Source organism: Macaca thibetana, chromosome 19 (assembly GCF_024542745.1).
Source record: "Macaca thibetana thibetana isolate TM-01 chromosome 19, ASM2454274v1, whole genome shotgun sequence".
Classification (NCBI taxonomy): Eukaryota; Metazoa; Chordata; class Mammalia; order Primates; family Cercopithecidae; genus Macaca; species Macaca thibetana.
Window position 1 is genome coordinate 21301517 of NC_065596.1, and position 23841 is coordinate 21325357.

General features: G+C 47.7%; 2 protein-coding genes across 3 annotated transcripts in view; both read right to left on the bottom strand.

The window, feature by feature from the left end:
* Positions 1-23841, bottom strand: part of NCLN (nicalin) — a 353563-nt gene that overhangs the window by 306083 nt on the left and 23639 nt on the right. The gene's annotated exons all lie outside the window — the stretch shown is intronic.
* Positions 1-23841, bottom strand: part of ZNF57 (zinc finger protein 57) — an 84484-nt gene that overhangs the window by 7672 nt on the left and 52971 nt on the right. The window contains exon 1 of one of the 2 annotated variants that reach the window (XM_050770387.1): positions 18154-18308. The exons of the other annotated variant lie outside the window; for it this stretch is intronic. Within the exon in view, the coding sequence (XP_050626344.1) occupies positions 18154-18156 (3 nt within the window). The 5' untranslated portion in view covers positions 18157-18308. Of the gene's footprint in view, positions 1-18153; positions 18309-23841 lie in introns of those variants that run through there. 2 annotated transcript variants of the gene reach the window in all.

The window sequence follows — 23841 nt, forward strand, 5'->3', positions numbered from 1 at the left end:
AAGGAAATAATAAATATTACAGCCAAATCAATGAAATAGAGAACAGTAAAACAATAGAAAAAAATCAGTGAAACCAAAGCTAGTTGTTTGAAAAGATCAAACAAAACTGATTTAGCTAGATTGACAAGAAAAGAGACTCAAACTTCTTAGAACCAGAACATTATCACCAACCTTAAACGAATACAAAGGATGATAAAAATACTATGAACAGTTACACATCAATACATTAGTTAACATAGATAAACACATTGTTAGAACCACCTTAACTACCGAAACTAAAGACACAGACAATCCAAATACACCTATTAGAAACGAAGAGACTAAATTATTTATCAAAATCTACTGAAGATGAAAAGCCTGAGCCCGATTCAGGGCCTCTCCCCTGAATTCTACCAAAAATTTAAGGGAAATTTAATGCCAAATGTTTATAAGACATTTTACAAAAGTTGCAAAAGAAAGGAACAATTCCCAACTCATTTTATGAGTATTATCCTGGTACCAAAACCAGATAAAAACATCACAGTAAAACTACAGACCAATATTTATTTGGTTATGGATTCCAAAATCCTCAATAAAATACTAGCAAAGCAAATTCAGTAATATAGAAAAGAATTCTACATCATGACTAGCTGGATTTTCTTTTTTTTTTTGAGATGGAGTCTCTCACTCTGTTGCCCAGGCTCGAGTGCAGTGGTGCAATCTTGGCTCACTGCAACCTCTGCCTCCTGGGTTCAAGCGATTCTCCCTGCCTCAGCCTCCCGAGTAGCTGGGATTACAGGTACTTGCCACCACGCCCAGCTAATTTTTATACTTTTAGTCGAGATGGGGTTTTGTCATTTGGCCAGACTGGTCTTGAACTACTGACCTCAGGTGATCCACCTGCCTTGGCCTCCCAAAGTAATGGAATTACAGGCATGAGCCACTGCGCCCAGCCAACTAGCTGGAATTTATCTAAGAAGTGCAAAGTTGGTTTAACATATATCTCATAAAGGACTTGGATCTAGAATATATGAAGAAAGAGGCTGGGCATGCTGGCTCACACCTGTAATGCTAGCACTTTAGGAGGCTGAGGTGGGTGGGTCATAAGGTCAGCAGTTTGAGACCAGCCTGACCAATATGGTGAAACCCCATCTGTACTAAAAATACAAAAATTAGCTGGGTGTGGGGGCAGGTGCTTGTAATCGCAGCTACTCAGGAGGCTGAGGAGGGAGAATCGCTTGAACCCAGGAGGTGGAGGTTGCAGTGAGCTGAGATCACACCACTACACTCCAGCCTGGGTGACAGAGCAAGACTCAGTCTCAACAACAACAAAAAGTGGGGAAAGGATGTGAACAGACATTTCTCCAAGAAAAATAAACATTGTCAGTAACTAGTCATCAATGAAATGCAAATCAAAACAAAAGGAGATACCACTTCTCTCCCACTAGGATGAGTAAAATAAAAAAAATAAAAAGGAAAATAAGTTTTGGCAAGGATATGGAGTAACAGGAATCTTCACACATTGCTGGTGGGAATGTAAAATAGTACCACCAATTAAGAAAACAGTTTGGCAGTTCCTTTTAAAAGTTAAATGGCTGGACGCAGCAGCTTATGCCTGTAATCCCGGCACTTTGGGAGGCCAGGGCGAGCGGATCACGAGGTCAGGAGATCGAGACCATCCTGACTAACACGGTGAAACCCCGTCTCTACTAAAAATACAAGAAAAAATTAGCCGGGCGTGGTGGTGGGCACCTCTACTCGGGAGGCTGAGGCAGGAGAATGGCGTGAACCCAGGAGGCAGAGCTTGCAGTGAGCCAAGATTGCGCCACTGCACTCCAGCCTGAGCGACAGAGCGAGACTCGGTCTCAAAAAAAAAAAAAGTTAAATGACTTAGTTTTTGGTCTAGCATGTAATGAGCTTGGAAGTTACTACTCCACTGTAACAATTAAAAAGCTGAACAAACTGAAACCTCAACAGCTCTTCTTCCATCCTTCAGAGAACTGATGTCACAGGGCAAGCTCTGCCCCCTCAAACCGAAGAGAGAGGTGGATACGGAGAATCACAACTTACCAGAACACGCTACCATGAACAGAAGCCTCTGGGAACCATTATTTAGATGGGAAAGCCTGAGCTGTAACTGATGAATTCCTGGGGGCACAGCATGCACAAGTCTGAGGAATCTCGGGGTGGGGGGCAGTCTTCTAGAGGAGAAAAATAATGATTTTGAAATAGGCCAGATATTTCTGTTCTTTCTCACTGGGCCTTTCCCTTAAGAGAAACTATTTTACCAGAGTCTCACCTGTGGGGGTTTCATCAGAGTCTAAGTGACCTGTGGAAAGAGATGCATCCCACATCAGCTTCCTCTATTCATCCTGTCCCGCCTAAGTGAGAGGAGAAGGAAGAACTGAGAAGCACTTGTGAAGTTCAGTGTCGCGGGGCACAGGCTCACTAAAAGACTGAGACCTCATCAAAGGATCAGGGAATCCTTGCCCTCTGCCCGCACCTCACCACGACGTTACTAGAGGTCTGTTTACTTCAGTGCCTTTCGCCGAGTACACTGTTTCTAGCTTTCCGGAAAGAAATGACAAGGCATACTAAAAGGCGCAAGACACAGCTTGAAGAGACAAAGCAGAACTCCTCAGATGTGGCAAGGACGTTGGAAGTATCAGACTGGGAATGTCAAACAAGTACGATTAACAGGTGAAGGGCTCTAATGGAAAAAGCAGACAACATGCAAAAACAGGCAATATAAGCCAAGAAGTGGAAATCCTAAGACTGAAAAGGCAATGGGAGAGATGAAAAGCACTGTAACAGAAACGGAGAATGACTTTAACGGACTCATGAGCAGACTGGGTGTGGCTGAGGAAAGACTCTGAGCCTGAAGACATGTAACACAATCTTCTAGGCAGGGTGCAGTGGCTTATGTCTGGAATCCCAGCACTTTGGGAGGCCAAGGTGGGCAGATCACCTGAGGTCGGGAATTCGAGACCAGCCTGACCAACATGAAGAAACCCTGTCTCTATTAAAAATGCAAAATTAGCCGGGTGTGGTGGTGCATGCCTGTAATCCCAGCTACTCGGGAGGCTGAGGCAGGAGAATTGCTTGAACTCGGGAGGCGAGGGTTGTGATGAGCCGAGATTGTGCCACTGCACTCCAGCCTGGGCAACAAGAGTGAAACTCCATCTCAAAAAACAAAAAACAGGCTGGGCGTGGTGGCTCAAGCCTGTAATCCCAGCACTTTGGGAGGCCGAGACTGGCGGATCACGAGGTCAGGAGATCGAGACCATCCTGGCTAACACGGTGAAACCCCGTCTCTACTAAAAATACAAAAAACTAGCCGGGCGAGGTGGCGGGCGCCTTAGTCCCAGCTACTCGGGAGGCTGAGGCAGGAGAATGGCGTGAACCCGGGAGGCAGAGCTTGCAGTGAGCTGAGATCCGGCCACTGCACTCCAGCCTGGGCGACAGAGCAAGACTCCGTCTCAAAAAAAAAACAAAAAACAAAAAACTACTGAAAAGAAAAAACAGTGAACAATAATGAAACAGACTATCCAAGAAATGTGTAACAATCACAAAAGGTGTAACACATGCATAGTGGAATACTAGGAGAAGAAAGAACACAAGAAATATCTGAAGCAAAAATAACAGCATAAATTCAGGTCAGATACCAGACTACAGATCCACGAACCTCAGAGAACACCAAGTAAAATAAATGAAACAAACAGAAAAACCCTACGACCCCTAGCCAGGAATATGATATTCACACAGCTTGAAAGAAAATATAGCCCGGGCGCGGTGGCTCAAGCCTGTAATCCCGGCACTTTGGGAGGCCGAGGCGGGCGGATCACGAGGTCGGGAGATCGAGACCATCCTGGCTAACACGGTGAAACCCCGTCTCTACTAAAAAATACAAAAAATTAGCCGGGCGAGGTGGCGGGCGCCTGTAGTCCCAGCTTCTCGAGAGGCTGAGGCAGGAGAATGGCGTAAACCCGGGAGGCGGAGCTTGCAGTGAGCTGAGATCCGGCCACTGCACTCCAGCCTGGGCGACAGAACGAGACTCCGTCTCAAAAAAAAAGAAAAAAAAAAGAAAGACAAAATATCTCCAAAGAAGCCAGAGGAAAACACACTTTACCTACAGAGCAATGACAAGAATGACATCACATTTCTCCTCAGAAACCATGCAAGCAAGGAGAGTGGAGGGCATTATTTCAAGTGTTCAGAGAAAAATCCCCACCAACTTAGAATTCTGTGAACTATTCTTCAACCTGAAGAAGAAATAAAGACTTTGAGACAAAAAAAAAAAAAAATTGGGGGAATTTGTAGCCAATAGACCTACAGGTATTACAAGAAGTGTTACAAGAAGTTTTTTGAGAGAGAACATTATAGATGTTAGAACTTTGTATCTACATAAAGAAAGGGAGAGCATCAGAAAAAGAATAAAGTAAAATAAAAACTTTTGTTTTTGTTATTAAGTTACTTATAACAAATTGTTCATTTGTTATGTTGTAACAGTGGCATTGTATTCAATAACTATATCTTACCTATAAGTGAAATCGTACCAGTGATACAAGGAAAAGGAGGGAGAAATATGGAATAACTACTGTAAGATACTTCACAACCTGGGAAGCAGTATAGTGTTATCTGGATGTGGATTGGCTGTATATTGAAGACTGAAGACTCTAGCCAGGTGCGGCGGCTCATGCCTGTAATCCCAGCACTTTGGGAGGCTGAGGCGGGAGGATTGCTTGAGGCCAGGAGTTCAAGATCAGTCTGGGCAACATAGTGAGACCTTGTCTTTACACAAAGTTTTGTTTGTTTGTTTGTTTGTTTGTTTAGATAGATTCTCCTTTCATCGCCCAGGCTGGAGTGCAGTGGTGCGATCTCAGTTCACTGCAACCTCCGCCTCTCAGATTCCAAGTGATTCTCCCGCAGCCTCCAGAGTAGCTGGGATTACAGGCATCCACCATCATGCCCGGCTAATTTTTTTTGGTATTTTTGTAGAGACAGGGTTTCACCATGTTGACCAGGCTGGTCTCAGACTACTGATCTCAGGTGATCCACCTGCCTCGGCCTCCCAAAGTGCTGGGATTACCGGTGTGAGCCACCGCGCCCGGCCACAAAAAGTTTTTAAAAATTAGCTGGGTTAAGGCCGGGCGCGGTGGCTCAAGCCTGTAATCCCAGCACTTTGGGAGGCCGAGACGGGCGGATCACGAGGTCAGGAGATCGAGACCATCCTGGCAAACACGGTGAAACCCCGTCTCTACTAAAAAAATACAAAAAAAAAATAGCCGGGCGAGGTGGCGGGTGCCTGTAGTCCCAGCTACACAGGAGGCTGAGGCAGGAGAATGGCGTGAACCCGGGAGGCGGAGCTTGCAGTGAGCCGAGATCTGGCCACTGCACTCCAGCCTGGGCAGCAGAGCGAGACTCCGTCTCAAAAAAAAAAAAAAAAAAAAAAAAAAAATTAGCTGGGCTTGGAGGCACGTACCCTGTGGCACCAGCGACTTGGGAAGCTGAGGTGACAGGATGGCTTGAGCCTGGGAGATTGAGGCTGCAGTAAGCCATGACTGTGCCATTGCATTCTAACCTGGGTGACAGAGCAAGATCCTGCTAAATAAATAAATAGCTATAGCGCTATCACTAAAAAAAGGAAAGAGAAGCATACCTGACTTGCTAAGGAGAAAAAATTGCACAAAACATGCAATTAAAACCAAAAAAGGCAGAAAAAGAGTGGAAGAGAAAACAAGGAACAACGAGCAGGGGCAACAAATAGAAAACAGTAACAAATATGTCAGCTATTAATTTAACTATGTCAGCAATCCCTTTAAAAGTTGATGGACTACAATTACAAACAGCATGGACCAAAAAACTAGGCCCAACTATATGTTGTCTATAATAGCAGTCCCCAACCTTGCTGGCACCGGGGCTGGTTTTGTGGAAGACAGTTTTTCCACAGATGGACGGGGTGGGGGCTGGATGCTTTCAGGATGGCTCGAGCACATGGCATTTATTGTGCACTTTATTATTACATACCCACCCTAATGTAGACTCAGTGGGAGTCCTGAGCTTGTTTTCCTGTGACTGGAAAGTCTCATCTGGGAGTGACAGGTGACAGTGACAGATCGTCAGGCATTAGATTCTCATAAGGAGCACGCAACCCAGATGGCTCTCATGCGCAGTTCACAACGTGGTTCAGGCTCCTATGCGAGTCTAATGCCGCTGCTGATCCGAGAGGAGATGGAGCTCAGTTTTTTTTTTTTTTTTTTTTTTTTTTTTTGAGACAGAGTCTCGCTCTGTTGCCCAGGCTGGAGTGCAGTGGCCGGATCTCAGCTCACTGCAAGCTCCGCCTCCTGGGTTTACGCCATTCTCCTGCCTCAGCCTCCCAAGTAGCTGGGACTACAGGCGCCCGCCACCTCACCCGGCTAGTTTTTTGTATTTTTTTTAGTAGAGACGGGGTTTCACCATGTTAGCCAGGATGGTCTCGATCTCCTGACCTCGTGATCCGCCCGTCTCGGCCTCCCAAAGTGCTGGGATTACAGGCTTGAGCCACCGCGCCCGGCCCGGAGCTCAGTTTTGTTTGCTAGCCCGCCACTCGCCTCCTACTGTGCGACCCAGTACTGGTCCATGGCCTGGGGGCTGCGGACCCGATTCATAAGAAACCCACTTTAAAGATATATAATAGATTAAAAGTAAGGAGATGGAGAAAGATAAATCATGCTAACACTATTCAAAAGAAAGCTGGAGCACATATATTAATTTTAGGCAGAGGAGGTAAAAACTGCTAGAACTATAAGGAAAAAATAAATGAATCCACCATCATAGCTGAAGACTTAAACATCTATTAGAAATAGATGAACCAGGCGGAACATTAGTAAGGACAGAGTTGAATTCAACAGCACCTCCAATAATGAATGTCTGTAGACAACTTCAACAACAGCAGAAAGCACGTTCTTGTCAAGCTCACACGGAACATTCCTCAACCTAGACTGTATTTTGGGGCATAAAACACCTTACGTTTAAAAGAATATCATACATCATATGCTCTTAGACAGCAGTGGAATTACAGCAGCATTGCCCTAAAATAAAATATTTAGGTATAAATCTAACAAAATGTATACAAGATCTATCTTAGGAAAATTATAAAACTCTGGCAGAAGAAATCAAATAACTAAGTAAATAGTTATTCCCTGTCCGTGGGTAGAAGACTCAATATTGTCAAGACTTCGGTTCTTCCCAACTTGATCTACAGATTCAACACAATCCCAATCAAAATCCCAGCAAGTTATCTGATGGATATTGACAAACTGATTCTAAAGTTTATATGGAGAGGTAAAAGACCCAAATTACCAACACAGTATTGAAGGGGAAGCTTAAAGTTGGAGGACGGACACTGTTCATCTTCAAGGCTTTCTGGAGAGTCACAGTCATCAGGAGAGTGTGATACAGAGTGAAGAATGTACAAATAGGCCAGGTGTGGTGGCACATGCCTGTAATCCCAGCACGTTGGGAGGCTAAGGTGGGAGGATTGCTTGAGCTCAGGAGTTTCAGACCTCCCTGGGCAACATAGTGAGACCCCATTTCTACAATTAAGAAAAAATTAGCCAGGTGTGGAGGCTAAAGACCTTAAGACAACTCATCTGTGAAGATATATAGATGGCAGATGTGTATATAAAAAAATCCTCCACATCATGTCATCAGGGAAATGCAAATTAAAACAAGATACCGGCCGGGTGCAGTGGCTCACACCTGTAATCCCAGCACTTTGGGAGGCCGAGGTGGGCAGATCACGAGGTCAGGAGATTGAGACCATCCTGGCTAACATGGTGAAACCCCGTCTCTACTAAAAATACAAAAAATTAGCCAGGTGTGGTGGCGGGCGCCCATAGTCCCAGCTGCTCGGGAGGCTGAGGCAGGAGAATGGCGTGAACCCGGGAGGCGGAGCTTGCTGTGAGTTGAGCTGCACTCCAGCCTGGGTGAAAGTGTGAGACTTCATCTCAAAAAAATGAAATAAAATAAAAAATAAACCAAAATACCACGACACACCTATCAGAATGTCAAAATCCAGAACACTGACACCACCAAATGCTGGCCAGGATGTGGAGCAACAGGAATTCTCATTAATTGCTGGTGGGAATGTAAATTTGTACAGCCATTTTAGAAAAGTGTTTGGTGTTTTCTTTTTTTGTTGTTCTTTTTTGAGATGAAATTTCACTCTTACTGCCCAGGCTGGAGTGCAATGGCACGATCTCGGCTCACCACAACCTCCGCCTCCCCGGTTCAAGCGATTCTCCTGCCTCGGCCCCCCAAGTAGCTGGGATTACAGGCATGTGCCACCATGCCTGGCTAATTTTGTTTTTTTTTGTTTTTTAGTAGAGACGGGGTTTCTCCATGTTGGTCAGGTTGGTCTCGAACTCCCAACCTCCGGTGATCTGCCCGCCTTGGCCTCCCAAAGTGCTGGGATTACAGGCATGAACCACTGCACCCAGCCTGGTGTTTTCTTAAAAGTAAACATACTTTAACCATCTGTTCTAGCAATTGCAGTCCTTGACATTTACTCAAAGGAGCTGAGAGCTTATGACTACACAAAAGCCTGTACACAGACATTTACAGCAGCTTTATTCATAATTGTCAAAACATAGAAATAACCAAGACATCCTACAGAAGATGAGGGGATTAATAAATGGTACATCCAGATAGTGGAATGTTATTCAGCATTAAAAAGAGATGAGCTATCAAGTCATGAAAAGACACAGAGAATCTTAAAATGCACAGCACTAGGTGAAAGAAGCCGGACTGAAAAGGCACCTACGGTGTGATTCCTACCTACATGACATTTTGGAAAATGCAAAACTGTGGAGACAGCAGAAACATGAGTGGTTGTCAGAGTTAGCACAGGAGTGAAGGATGAATAGGCAGAGCACAGAGAACTTTTAGGACAGTGGAACTACTCTGAATGACGCGGCAGTGGTGGATTCACGTCCTTGCATGTTTGTGGACATTCATACAATGTACAACACCAAAAGCAGACCCCAGTGTAAGCTACGGACTCGGGTGGAAATGACATGCCAATGAGGCTCATCGGTTGTAACAAACACAGCACGCTGGTGTGGGGTGTGCACAGTGGGGGAGGCTGTGCATAGGATGGGGCAGGAGATACATAAGCACTCTCTGTTCTTTCTGCTCAATTTTGTTGTGAGCCTAAATTGCTATAAAAAATGAAATTAAGCTGGGTGCGGTGGCTCACGCCTGTAATCCCAGCACTTTGGGAGGCCGAGGTGGGCGGATCACAAGGTCAGGAGATCGAGACTATCCTGGCTAACATGGTGAAACCTCGTCTCTACTAAAAATACAAAAAATTAGCCAGGCGTGGTGGCGGGCACCTGTAGTCCCAGCTACTGGGGAGGCTGAGGCAGGAGAATGGTGTGAACCCGGGAGGTGGAGCTTGCAGTGAGCTGAGATCGCGCCACTGCACTCCAGCCTGGGTGACAGAGCAAGACTACGTCTCAAAAAATAAATAAAATCTATTAAAAAGAAGAAAAGTTAACATAGTATGATCAAATGGAAATTCCACTCCTAAATATATACTGAAGAAATCTGAAAACATATTCAAAGAAACATTTGTACCCACATGTTCACAGCAGTGCTATTCACAATAGCCAAAAGGTGAAAACAACTCAAATTTGATCAACTGATAAACAAGATGTGGTACTACTGTCCACATAGTAGATATGGCTCAGCCATGTAAGGAATGAGGCTCTATAGGCTAAAACATGAATGACCCCTGAAAACATGTCCAGTGAGAGAAGCCGGTCAGAGAAGACCACATATTAGGATTCCACTCATATGAAATGTCAAAAGAACAAAAAGGAAAAAAAAAAAAAAAGAAAAAAAAAATAGAAACAACATACGAAATGTCAAGAACAGCCAAATCTCTAGAGACAGAGGCAGATGAGTTATTTCTTGGGGTGGGGGAGGGGCTCCGGGGCACTAGGAGAGTGGTAACCGAAGGGCTGGGGGTTTCTTCGTGAGGTGATGGAAATGTTCTCAACTTGACTGTGGTCTTGGCTGCAGGATTCTGTGACTCTAAAAACCAATGGGCCGGGCGCAGTGGCTCAAGCCTGTAATCCCAGCACTTTGGGAAGCCGAGGCGGGTGGATCACGAGGTCAGGAGATTGAGACCATCCTGGCCAACACAGTGAAAGCCCGTCTCTACTAAAAATACAAAAAATTAGCTGGGCGTGGTGGCGGGCACCTGTAGTCCCAGCTACTGGGGAGGCGGAGCTTGCAGTGAGCAGTGAGCTGAGATCACGCCACTGCACTCCAGCCTGGGCAACAGAGCGAGACTCCCTCTCAAAAAAAAAAAAAAAAGAAAAGAAATGTACACGTTAAATGGCTGTACGTATATATGTCAGTAAAGCTGGTTTTTAAAAAACATGTAAAGAATGTGAAGTTCACTGTCTTCCTCAAAAACATGATACACAAAATGAAGACGCCCGTGACCTCACCTCTAGTCAATGTTATAGTAGTTCCAGCACCACCAGAAAATATACAAGAATTATAAAACATAAACTTGTCTTTATGCAAATTTCTAAGAATTATGCACATAAAACCCCAAAAGAGCAAAGAGATAATCCTAGAAAAAGATTTTGACCAAGATTCCAAGAAATTGCATCTGTTTCTACTTAATAATAGTTGGAAAATTAATTTTTTTTTTTTTTTTTTGAGACGGAGTCTCACTCTGTTGCCCAGGCTGGAGTGCAGTGGCCGGATCTCAGCTCACTGCAAGCTCCACCTCCCGGGTTTACGCCATTCTCCTGCCTCAGCCTCCCGAGTAGCTGGGATTACAGGCTTGAGCCACCATGCTCGGCTGGAAAATTAATTTTTAAAAGCTGATACATACTATGGGAAAATCCAAAGTTAAATAAGTACTTAAGGCTAGTGAAGGATTCCAATGGAGAAAGAAATCTCGATCAGGGCCCTGTGCAGTGGTTCATGCCCATCATCCCCACATTTTGGGAGGCCAAGGCAGGAAGACTGCTTGAGGCCAGGAATTTGAGACCACCCTGGGCAAGAGAAGGAGACAGTCTACAATTTTTTTATTATCATTTTTAAAATTAGCCAGGCATGATGGCATGTGCCTGCAGTCCTACCTACTAGGGAGGCTGACGCAGCAGGACCACTTGAGCTCAGGAGGTTGCAGTGAGCTGTGATCACACCACTGTACTCCAGCCTGGGCAGCAGAGTGAGATCCTCTCTTAATGAGACTTTTTAGGACTTAACAAAACTACTTTCCAAACCTAACTGAGAAAAAAAAAGTCTAAAAATAGCCACAACTTTCTGAAGAAAAGGGTGAAGGCTTACCTAACACAGGGCAAGGATTTTAGAGCTGTCAATCTTGCCAATACAGTATTAGCAGAAGGACCGTCAAATGAACCAATGGAAAAGAATGCATATCGCTGTGAAATAATGAAAATACCGCAGCTTTTTGTTTTTTTTTTTTTTTTTTTTTTTTTTGAGGCGGAGTCTCGCTCTGTAGCCCGGGCTCGAGTGCAGTGGCCGGATCTCAGCTCACTGCAAGCTCCGCCTCCCGGGTTTAGACCATTCTCCTGCCTCAGCCTCCCGAGTAGCTGGGACTACAGGTGCCCGCCACCTCGCCCGGCTAGTTTTTTGTATTTTTTAGTAGAGACGGGGTTTCACGGTGTTCGCCAGGATGGTCTCGATCTCCTGACCTCGTGATCCACCCGTCTCGGCCTCCCAAAGTGCTGGGATTACAGGCTTGAGCCACCGCGCCCGGCCTACTGCAGCTTTTTGAAGTGTAGGATAGGGGAAAAGTAATTCTTATGACATTATGAAGTGGAAGAGGGTAGCTGGCCTTGGGGATGAGACGGTTTTAGATTTTAGAGATTTAATTTGAGCTCTCAGGAGAGCCAGGCGCGGGGACAGGCTCGTGGGCCTGCTGCAGAACCTTCCAGGTGGGGCGAGGTGCTGCTTCCCATTAGACTCAGGTCCCCACCAGTTTGTTCATATTTCTGGTCGTTATCTGAAGCAGCAGCCTAGGGAAGAACCATACCTCATTTGTCAACACCCACGGCCAGAGCAAGCCTAACACTTTTTAGGTCTATCTGGGTTTTGGAGAGAACGTGTTCCTCACTTACAGGTTTTACTCTGACCCATCTGTGCCATCACAAATCAGCCTACTTGTGCGACAACAAGGTCTAGATTCTGTATAAATGCAGTGACGATGGGATTCCACTGCGCCCCCCGCCTGGACGGCCCCCCCCCCCCGGACGCCTTCTCTGGGGGGGCTTTCGAAGCCTCCGCTCCGGCCTCAGGGAATCTCAGACCAGTCCCGGTGGCGGTGAATTGGCCATGGAGATCTGGAGCAGGACACTGTCCTCCCATGTGGAGGCTCCCACAGGCCCTGTGCCTCTCTGCCCCGAGCTGCCCTGATGCCTTGGGTGGTGAGATTCACGGGTCCACAGAACCTCCTTCCTGAAATGTAAATGATCCTTTTTTTTTTTTTTTTTTTTTTTTTTTGAGACGGGGTCTTGCTCTGTCACCCAGGCTGGAGTGCAGTGGCCGGATCTCAGCTCACTGCAAGCTCCGCCTCCCGGGTTCACGCCATTCTCCTGCCTCAGCCTCCCGAGTAGCTGGGACTACAGGCGCCCGCCACCTCGCCCGGCTAGTTTTTTGTATTTTTTAGTAGAGACAGGGTTTCACCGAGTTCGCCAGGATGGTCTCGATCTCCTGACCTTGTGATCCGCCCGTCTCGGCCTCCCAAAGTGCTGGGATTACAGGCTTGAGCCACCGCGCCCGGCCTCGGAAATGATCCTTAAAGCACCGAGGCAAACCTGGGCCCTCTGGCCCTTGCCCCGAGGACAGTCTTGTGCACACACAACACGGGTGTTCAAACCACTCTAACCACACACAGTAGACAGCGACTGTCTGGAAGCTTCACAGGCAGGACGACGCTCCCCGGTAGCCACGCAGCAGATGACTGTGTGGCTTTGGACTGTTTACTGGCCAGCCAGGGAGGGGCAGTTTTGGCAAAGGGGCTTCTTGTTGCATATGGGTAGACCGGCAAGGCTGCACAATGAACTCCATGATGACAACAGAATAATCAACATTGCTAAAATATTTGATCTGAGCCTCACTGGCATATCTTTCTTGCTCTGTCTTCAATGCTCCAAAGCGCTTTCAGAGCCTGCTTGTCCTTAATAAGATACACTGTGTGGGCATTGTTAACCTTTTAAATTTCACACTCAGGGCCGGGCACAATGGCTCATGCCTTTCATCCCAGTACTTCGGGAGGCTGAGGCGGGAGGATCACTTGAGCCTAGGAGTTTGAGACCAGCCTGGGCAACATAGCAAGACCCCAGCTCCCTCTCTCTCTCTCTCTCTCTCTCTCTCTCTATATATATATATATATATATATAAAATATTTTTTTTTTTTTAAAGACTGAGTTTTGCTCTTGTCGCCCAGGCTGGACTGCAGTGGCATGATCTTGGCTTACCGCAACCTCTGCCTCCCAGGTCAAGCAATTCTCCTGCCTCAGCCTCCCCCAAGTAGCTGGGACTATAGGCATGCGTCACCATGCCTGGCTAATTTTTGTATTTTTAGTAGAGACAGGGTTTCATCATCTTGGCCAGGCTGGTCTCGAACTGCTGACCTCATGATTCACCCGCCTCGGCCTCCCAAAGTGCTAGGATTACAGGCGTGAGCCACCAAGCCCGGCCAAATTAGCTGGGTGTGGTGGCATGAATCTGCAGTCCCATCTACTCAGGAGGCTGAGGCCGAAGATTGCTTGAGCACAGGATTTTGAGGCTGCAGTGAGCCATGACTGCATCACTGCACTCCAGCCTGGACAACAGAGGGATTTTATATCTAATGAAGGATATAAAATAATCATCATGGAACAATTATAAAACACTACTGAATGACATCAAAGGAGAGCGAAATGAGATGGCACACGGACTCAGCGAGGAAACAATGCCACCACATCAACAGATCTCTCAGGCTGATCTAGGGTTTGAATAAAATTCCATTAAATCCAAAACCAGCCTCTTTTTTTTGTTTTTCTTTGTTTTTGCATTTATGAAAAACTACTTCTAAGAACTGAAATGAAAGGCAAATGTCTTAAGAACCACCAGGTTTCCTGCAGAATAAGGTAGAGGGGCAATTCTAAAACACACCAAGGCACTTAAAATCACAATCCTAAGTAGGAGAGGGCCAGGGGCAGTGGCTCACGTCTGTAATGCGAATACTTTGGAAGGCCGAGGCACGTAGATTACTTGAGGCCAAGAGTTTGAGACCAACCTGGCCAACATTATGAAACTCTGTGTCTACTAAAAATATAAAAATTAGCCAGGCTTGGTGACACATGCCTGTAACCACAGCTATCCGGGAGGCTGAGGTAGGAGGATTGCTTGAACCTAGGAGGCGGAGATTGCAGTGAGCCGAGATCATGCCACTGCACTCCAGCCTGGGTAACAGAGCAAGACTCCATCTCAAAACAAAAAAAACTTTGGCTGGGTGTGGTGATGCACACCTGTGGTCTCAGCTGCTTGGAAAGCTGAGGCAAGAGGATTACTTAAAGCCAGGAGTTTGAGACTGCAGTGAGCCATGATCATACCACTGCACTCCAGCTTGGGCAACAGAATAAGACCTTGTCTCTAAAAATAAATAAGTACATAAAATAAACGAATATACCCAAGCCTGACAAACGCTGGAATGACTGAACTAACTGGGTCATGCACTGTCTCAGACACCAGCATGTGTGCAAAGTAAAGAAACCACAGAAAAGCCTTTCGAGGTGCATTAATGGTAACAGCCACTTATGATAACAGTCACTTATTGACATTTCAGGCCAGGTGCGGTGACTCATGCTTGTAATCCCAGCACTCCGGGAGGCCGAGGAGGGCAGATCGCTTGAGTCAAGGAGTTCGAGACTAGCCTGGGGCAACAGCGAGACCCCGCCCCCCCCGCCCCCCCCCCCCCCCCCCCCCCCCCCCCCCCCCCCGTCTCTACAAAAAAAATATTCCATTGCACCATTGGTGGTGAGCTGTGCTCACGCCACTGCACTCCAGCCTGGGCGACAGAGTAAGACCCTGCCTGGGGAAAAAAAAAAAATTTCAAAGGAGGCAAAATTAAAATTCTGTATGACAATTAATAATAAATGGTAAAGGTAGAGAGAATGAAAAAAATCAATCAGGACAGTGGTTACCCTGGGGGCAGCACAGTGATGAGCACTGCTAGAAGCACACAGGTGTTGAAGAGATGCTGAAGGCCTATTTATGTGGGCAGTAAAGCCACTGGTGTTTATATGAAAACTGAATCCAGGCCGGGCGCAGTGACTCACGCCTGAAATCCCAGCACTTTGGGAGGTGGAAGAGGGCGAATCATTTAAGGTCAGGAGTTTGAGACCAGCCTGGTCAACATGGTGGAACCCCGTCTCTACTAAAAATATAAAAATTAGCCAGTCATGGTGGCGGGTGCCTGTAATCCCAGCAACTCGGGAGACTGGGGCAGGAGAATTGCTTGAACCTGGGAGGCAGAGGTTACAATGTGTGAGATCAGGCCATTGCACTCCAGCCGGGGAGACACAGCAAGACTCTGTCTCAAAAACAAAACAAAACCCTTAATGCATAAATTAAACCAGCTGCTTAGAAACTGCCCCTAGACAACCACAGGTGCAACCTCAGAAAGGCTAAACGGCCCACAAGCACATCTCCCGGATAATCGTCATTCCGATGCTCAGCAGCCTCAATCAGCATGAACAGTTCCTGCTGTGGCTGTTCTACGAGGCAGGAGGTCTGAGCAGGCGGAGGCTGCCCGGCCAGACCCAGCTGCATCCTCAGTGGCCTCCGGTGCAGGCCCAACAGTGGGCTCAGCTGGAGTCACTGGTCTCCAGGCTCGCCTCCCTGCTCCAGGTGCTACACTTCAAATGCCACGAAGACCCCCATCCTGCAGAGTGAGAATGCAGCAGAATCACTCCTTTCCCCCCATGTGTAAGGTAAGTAGGGGAAGGGAGTTCCCAGGCAGTCTTTATGACTTTACAAGGCCAGAAACGGCTTTTCCCAGTCAGCAAACAGATGGATCAGTGAAGCAATACTATTGGTGACAAACTGGAAATTAACCAGAATGGAACACGCCTCAGTTTTACAGGTTTTTGCAGAATTTGCATTAATCTCATGTCTAGATGAACTGAAATGGAACAGGATCACACGCTATCGCAAACTCTGCACCTTGTATGGAAGAATAACTGCTATTATTTTTTGTCTGATTGCTTTAGCATTTGAAAAACTTTTTTTTTTTTTTTTTTTTTTTTTTGAGACAGAGGCTCGCTCTGTTGCCCAGGCTAGAGTGCAGTGGCGCGATCTCGGCCCACTGCAGACTCTGCCCCCTGGGTTCACACCATTCTGCCTCAACCTCCCCAGTAGCTGGGACTACAGGCGCCTGCCGCCTCAGCCGTCTAATTTTTTGTATTTTTAGTAGAGACAGGGTTTCACCATGTTAGCCAGGATGGTCTCCATCTCCTGACCTCGTGATCCGCCCACCTCAGCCTCCCAAAGTGCTGGGATTAGAGGCCTGAGCCACCGCGCCCTGCCGAAAAACTACTATTTTTATGAACATTTTAATCCATCTCTATCTGCTATAAGATGTGGAACCGCGCACCCTTTCTCTACAGTTGTGGTGGGCGAGAGAATACTCCTGAGAGAGTTCCTTAGGCCATTCTTAACCCGTATCCCAGAATAAACAGGTGTTATTCTGACGGACCAGAAGGCAGGAAACAGACTTGAAAATTTTCCTTTTGTCACTGAGAAGACAAAAGGCAAACAGGAGACACTATATTTACTGAAACCAGCTGCCCAAATAAAGATTTCAGGATATTAGGGATACCCCGCAACAAACCCTCAGGGCAGGTCACTCCCACCGCCAAGGTCATCCCCCAAACTGCCTCTGACCCCCGGACCGTCCCTTGCTGTCCCCCCAAGCTCTCCCCTGTAAGGTCCTCTGAGCTGGCCGCACCTTGGTCAAGCCATCGTGACATCCCCCCGCCCTAGTGATAATGTACTTGGTGATATCCCCCCCGCCCTTGTGCATGTACTTTGTACCATACATCCTCCTCGCCCTTGTGAATGTACCCCACCCTTGTGACAATACACTCTCGCGCCCTTGTGAAGGTACTTTGTAACATTCCTCCCCACCCTTGTGACAATACATCCTCCACGCCCTTGTGAATGTACTTTGAAACATCGTCCCAGCCCTTGAGAATGTACTTTGTAACACCCACCCACTGTCCGCAAAAAAAAACTGCTCCTAACTCCACCGCCTATCCCAAACCTGTAAGAACAAATGATTGCCGGGCGCGGTGGCTCACGCCTGTCATCCCAGCACTTTGGGAGGCCGAGGCGGGAGGATCACAAGGTCAAGAGATCGAGACCATCCTGGCCAACATGGTGAAACCCTGTCTCTACTAAACACACAAAAATTAGCCGGGCGTGGTGGCTCACGCCTGTAATCTCAGCTACTCGGGAGGCTGAGGCAGGAGAACCGCTTGAACCCGAGAAGCGGAGGTTGCAGGGAGCCGAGATCACGCCACTGCACTCCAGGCTGGCGACACAGCGGGACTCCGACCAATCAATCAATCAATCCACCATCCTTTGCTGACTCCTTTCTCGGACTCAGCCCACTTGCACCCAAGTGAGTAAACAGCCTGGTGGCAAAGCCTGCTCAGGTGGTCTCTTATACGGACGCGCGTAACATCCCCAACCTGCTGACCGTCCCTTGCCGTCCCCCCAAACTGGCCCCTGAGCCCTGACCGCCCCTACGGTCCCCCCAAACTGGTCCCTGAGCCCTGACGGTCCCTACCGTCCCCCCAAACTGCCCGCGAGCCCCTGACCGCCCCTGCCATTCCCCCAACTACCCCCGAGCCCCGCTCCTGCCCAGGCCCCCCCTCAAGTTACCCCCCAGCTCCTGGCAGCCCCTTCCGTCCCCTCAAACTGGCCCCAGTCCTGCAGCCCGGCCGCTGCGATGGCGTCCCCGGGGCCCAGGCGCTCGTCCTGCGCGGCCCCGCGCGGCCCTCAGCCAAGCCCGGCGGCAGATTTCGGCGGAGGCTGGTTCCAGCCGGTTCCCGTCGCTCCGACCCTCCCCGGGCTCGGCTCCTGCCCCGCACTCACCATGTCCCGCCTGCTCCTGGGCTCTCCAAGGCGAGCTCCCCGTGGCCCCACGGCCGGCGCAGCTGAAAGGGACAGGTACTCCCGGGCCGCTCGGGGTAGGCGGGGCACGCGTGGCAGGGAGGACGAAACCGTCCCGCCCTCGGGGCCTCGGAGCGCAGGCAGCGGCGCCACTGATTGGAAAGTTTCTCAGTCTCCGCCCTTTCAACGCTCTGAGTGGACAGCGTTTTGGACACGCCCCCTCCACCCCTGGGGACTTCGATTCGACACTACCCCAGACCCGCAATCCGCTTCCTGGTGCCCGCCCCTTGCCTTGATTGGACAGTTGTCCGGACCCGCCCCGGGAGAGCCTGATTAAGAAATCCGGGGCCGGGCGCGGTGGCTCACGCCTGTAATCCCAGCACTTTGGGAGGCCGAGGCGGGCGGATCACAAGGTCAGGAGATCGAGACCACGGTGAAACCCCGTCTCAACTAAAAATACAAAAAATTAGCCGGGCGCGGTTGTGGGCGCCTGTAGTCCCAGCTACTCGGGAGGCTGAGGCAGGAGAATGGCGTGAACCCGGGAGGCGGAGCTTGCAGTGAGCCGAGATCGCACCACTGCACTCCAGCCTGGGCGACAGAGCGAGACTCCGTCTCAAAAAAAAAAAAAAAAAAAAAGAAAAAGAAATCCGGGCCAGGCGTGGTGGCTCACGGCTGTAATCCCAGCACTTTGGGAAGCTGAGGCGGGTGGATCACCTGAGGTCAAAAGTTCGAGACCAGCCTGGCCAAATGGCCAAACCCCGTCTCTACTAAAATACAACAATTAGCTGGGCCTGGTGGCGGGTGCCTGTAATCCCAGCTACTTGGGGGCTGAGGCAGGAGAATCGCTTGAACCTGGGAGGTGGAGCTTGCAGTGAGCCGAGATCCCACCGCTGCACTCTAGCCTGGGTGACAGAGTGAGATTCTGTCTCAAAAAAATAAATAAATAAATAATTTAATTTAATTTTAAAAATAAAATTAAATAAATTTGGGATAAACCAGTTAACTGTCTCTCAGTCTCTCTCTCTTGTTTATTTTGTTTTTGTTTTTGTTTTTTTGTTTTGAGACGAGGTCTAGCTCTGTTGTCCAGGGTAGAATGCAGTGACATCACAGCTCACTGTAAACCAGAACTCATGGACCAGGTAATCTTTTGTTGATTTTTTGGTAGACAGGCTCTCCTTCTGCTGCCCAGATTGATCTTGAACTCATGGCCTCCTGCCAGGCCCCCAAAATGCTGGGATGACAGGCATGAACCACCGTGCCTGGCCCACTTAACTCTTAATATGCTTACAGAATGCAAATGCATTTGAACTGAAGAGTCTTCACCCCCACAAAGTTGTTGATGTACCCATGGGCGACCCCTCTGTCACCTTCTCATGAGATACCTGAAATTGTCCTCACACAGACCCCGCAGGTGCTGTTTAGCCTCTTCTTCAATATTTTATATAGTTTCTCCAGAAAATGAAATTTTAGTCCACCAATGCATTTAATTATGTAGATTGCATGTATTTTATCAAGTTCTGACAGTTTTGCAAATACGTTTGGTTTCTCCGAAAAGCAATATTATCACTCTCAGTGACAAAATTTGCTTCTACCATTACATTCCTTTTATCGATCATGGTGATTTTTGATGATGTTATACATTCAACCAGGGATACATAATTGAAGTGAAAATGGTGTTCCTTTCACTTGGAAGCCTGCTGGCATCTGTTCTTCTCATGTTCTGCAGTCAGACCTCCTATGAGTAGCAGGCTGGCCTGTCAGTCATTGTGTCTGAAAGTGACCAGAGAAATTTTGGCAATGGAAAGTAATTGAAAAAAATGTGGCTGCCTACTTAGTAGATTTTATGCAATTGGGCCAGATGTGGTTGCTCACACTTGTATGCCCAGCACTTTGGGAGGCCAAGGCAGGAGGATTGCTTCAGTCCAGGAGTTCGAGATCAGCCTGGGCAACATAGGGAGAGCCCATCTCTATAAAAAATACAAGCCGGGCACAGTGGCTCACGCCTGTAATCCCAGCACTTTGGGAGGCCGAGGCGGGTGGATCATGAGGTCAGGAGTTCAAGACCAGCCTGACCAACATGGTGAAACCCTGTCTCTACTAAAAATACAAAAATTAGCCAGGCATGGTGGCGGGTGCCTGTAATTCCAGCTACTCGGGAGGCTGAGGCAGGAGAATCGCTTGAGCCCAGGAGGCGGAGGTTGCAGTCAGCCGAGATCGCGCCACTGCACTCCAGCCTGGTCGGCAGGGTGAGCCTCTGTCTAAAAAAAAAAAAAAAAAAAAAAAAAAAAAAAAATTGTACCTCTTTTTTTTTTTTTGAGACGGAGTCTCGCTCTGTCACCCAGGCTGGAGTACAGTGGCGCAATCTCGGCTCACTGCAAGCTTCATCTCCCGGATTCACGCCATTCTCTCGCCTCAGCCTCCCGAGTAGCTGGGACTATAGGCGCCCACCACCACGCCCGGCTAGTTTTTTTGTATTTTTAGTAGAGACAGATTTTCACTGTGTTAGCCAGGATGGTCTCGATCTCCTGACCTCATGATCCACCCGCGTCGGCCTCCCAAAGTGCTGGGATTACAGACATGAGCCACCAGGCCCAGCCCATTCTAGTTATTCTTGAGAGCTACGGTCAACAGCGGGAGAATTGGGTCAGTCTCAGGCCACCTGGAGACCTTCCCTGAACTCTTGCTTTTGCCTTGCTCATTCATGATCACCCCGTGGCCCCATCTGATGTTGGGGTTGTGTAAAATCATTTCTGTTCAACAGAATCATGTGGCGTGGGTTGAATGCCAGGCCGGGTCCCAGTTCTGAAGGGCTGATTTTTCCTTCCCTGTAGAGTTGAATATTGCTTACCATATATCTGGCACTATTTTGTTTCCCATAAATGAATTCAATGAACATACACAAATTCACTGAATCCTCCAAGACTATAATGTAGATATATTTATTGTCTCCTTTTGTGGGTAACAGACTTACAGATTACAAAGCTAGCAAGTTATAAGGTAGGATCAGAATTCAGAACAAGTCTTTCTAGGCTGGGTGCAGTAGCTCACGCCTATAGTCCCAGCACTTTGGGAGGCTGAGGTGGGCGGATCACTTGAGCTCAGCAGCTCAAGACCAGCCTGGGTAACATGGAGAAACTCCACCTCTCCAGAAAATACAAAAATTAGCCACGTGCAGTGGCATGTGCCTAAAGTTCCAGCTACTTGGGAGGCTGAGGCAGGAAAATCACTTGAGCCTGGGAGGCAGAGGTTGCAGTGAGCCGAGTTTGCACTACTGCACTCCAGCCTGGGCAAGACAGAAACACTCTGTCTCACAAGAAAAAAAAAAAAAAAATCCTTCTAGACCAAAGACCATGATTTTTACCTGATCCTAATTTTTGAGCCTTTCTTATATACCAGGCATTGTAAGCTCAAAACAAAAAATTAGGCTGAAAAGTAATCAAGGCATAGTAGGCTCTCAATATAGAATAAGTGCTTGCAGTTTGAGTGCATGTATTTTTCTGGGAAACGAGATTAAAAAAAAAAAGGAAAGATTTTAATGTAAAAGTAGAGACTTGAAATAAAAAATATGGGTCTTGGGGACCAGGTGCGGTAGCTCACACCTGTAATCCCAGCACTTTGGGGGGCTTGGGGAGGGCGGATCACGAGGTCAAGAGATCGAGACCAGCCTGGCCAACATGGTGAAACATCGCCTCTACTAAAAATACAAAAATTAGTCAGGCGTGGTGGTGGGTGCCTGTAATCCCAGCTACCACGGAGGCTGAGGCAGGAGAATCGCTTGAACCCGGGAAGTGGAGGTTGCAATGAGCCGAGATCGTGCCACTGCATTCCAGCCTGGTGACAGAGCGAGATTTCATCTGTAAAAAATAAAAAAAAAAAAGAGTCTTGGAAGAAGGAGAGGGATCCACAAGGGAGATAATCGGGAAAACAGAGGGACGTATTTTGCATTTTTTCTATGGAGGTTGGGGCATTGGAGAATGAGGATGTATTTATTCATTTATATTTCCATTACTCAGTATGTCTTAAGTAAACACTATTACAGGGACTGCTCAGGATGTTTGTAAATAGTGTGGGGTGATACCCAGTCCTGCAGTCATGGAGTTAACAGCGTGATAATTCCCTACAAAATAAAACTCTCATGGTCCATCTTTATTTATTTATTTATTTTTTGAGACAGAGTCTTGCTCTATCACCCAGGCTGGAGTGCAGTGGAGCAATCTGGGCTCACTGCAACCTCCGTCTCCCAGGTTCAAGTGAATCTCCTGCCTCAGCCTCCCGAGTAGCTGGGATTACAGGCATGTGCCACCATGCCCGGCTAATTTTTTGTATTTTTAGGAGAGACGGGGTTTCACCGTGTTAGCCAGGATAGTCTCGATCTCCTGACCTCGTGATCCGCCCGCCTCGGCCTCCCAAAGTGCTGGGATTACAGGTGTGAGCCACTGTGCCTGGCCGGTCCATCTTTATTTTTGCAATGCTCAAAAGCTTTAGGTCATATGATATGTACCTACGAAGTGAAAAGGTCACCAGAGTCTCACCAGTTATTTGCGCCATCAAATGTGGCTGTTTATAGAGTCCTTTTGAAGGAATTGTAAATTGTGTTAAAGAGGTGGCCTTCTCGGCCGGGCGCGGTGGCTCAAGCCTGTAATCCCAGCACTTTGGGAGGCCGAGACGGGCGGATCACGAGGTCAGGAGATTGAGACCATCCTGGCTAACACGGTGAAACCCCGTCTCTACTAAAAAATACAAAAAACTAGCCAGGCGACGTGGCGGGCGCCTGTAGTCCCAGCTACTCGGGAGGCTGAGGCAGGAGAATGGCGGGAACCCGGGAGGCGGAGCTTGCAGTGAGCCGAGATCTGGTCACTGCGCTCCCGCCTGGGCGACAGAACAAGACTCCGTCTCAAAAAAAAAAAAAAAAAAAAAAAAGAGGTGGCCTTCTCAATTTGCTGCTCGTCTAGTCTGAGATAATTTGTAGCCTAGAAAGCCACAGAGTTGCCCCTGGTTTGTAAAAGAATATGGTCATCCCCACAGTTTTTTTTTTTTTTTTTTTTTTTTTTTTGAAAGTCTCGCTCTGTCGCCACAGTGGCGCGATCTCGGCTTGCTCCCCTCCCGGGTTCACGTTTGCCAAAGTTTTTTGAATACGGGGTCATAGCCAGGATGGTCTCGATCTCCCGTGATCCACCCGTTTCCCAAACTGGGATTACAGGCAGCACCGCGCCCGCCATCATCCCCACAGTTTTACTCCAGCACGCGCCCGTTCCTAGAAGCAGAATGATAGCTGTGCAAGTTCTTGGTGATCTGGGAGATGCAAAAAGAGCTGTGGATGGTAAGAGAGATTCTAGGAATAATGAAGGTGAGCTGCAGACATTGTGTCATTTTCAACACCGTCCCAATTTAGTATCAAAGTATATTTGGCATTCTCAAATATACTTTGATACTAAATTGGGACGGTGTTCAAAATCCCAAATTTTGGAAAAAAATGTAATGCCCTTTTATAGGAGATGGCAGTTTTTGTTTTGTTTTGTTTTTGAGACAGAGCCTCATTCTGTCACCCAGGCTGGAGTGCAGTGGCACAATCTCGGCTCACTGCAGCCTCCAGAGATGGCAGATTTTTTATCTAATGATGCATAACGCCCAAACAGGAGCACACACTGCTGTTCACATTCATTATTTCCA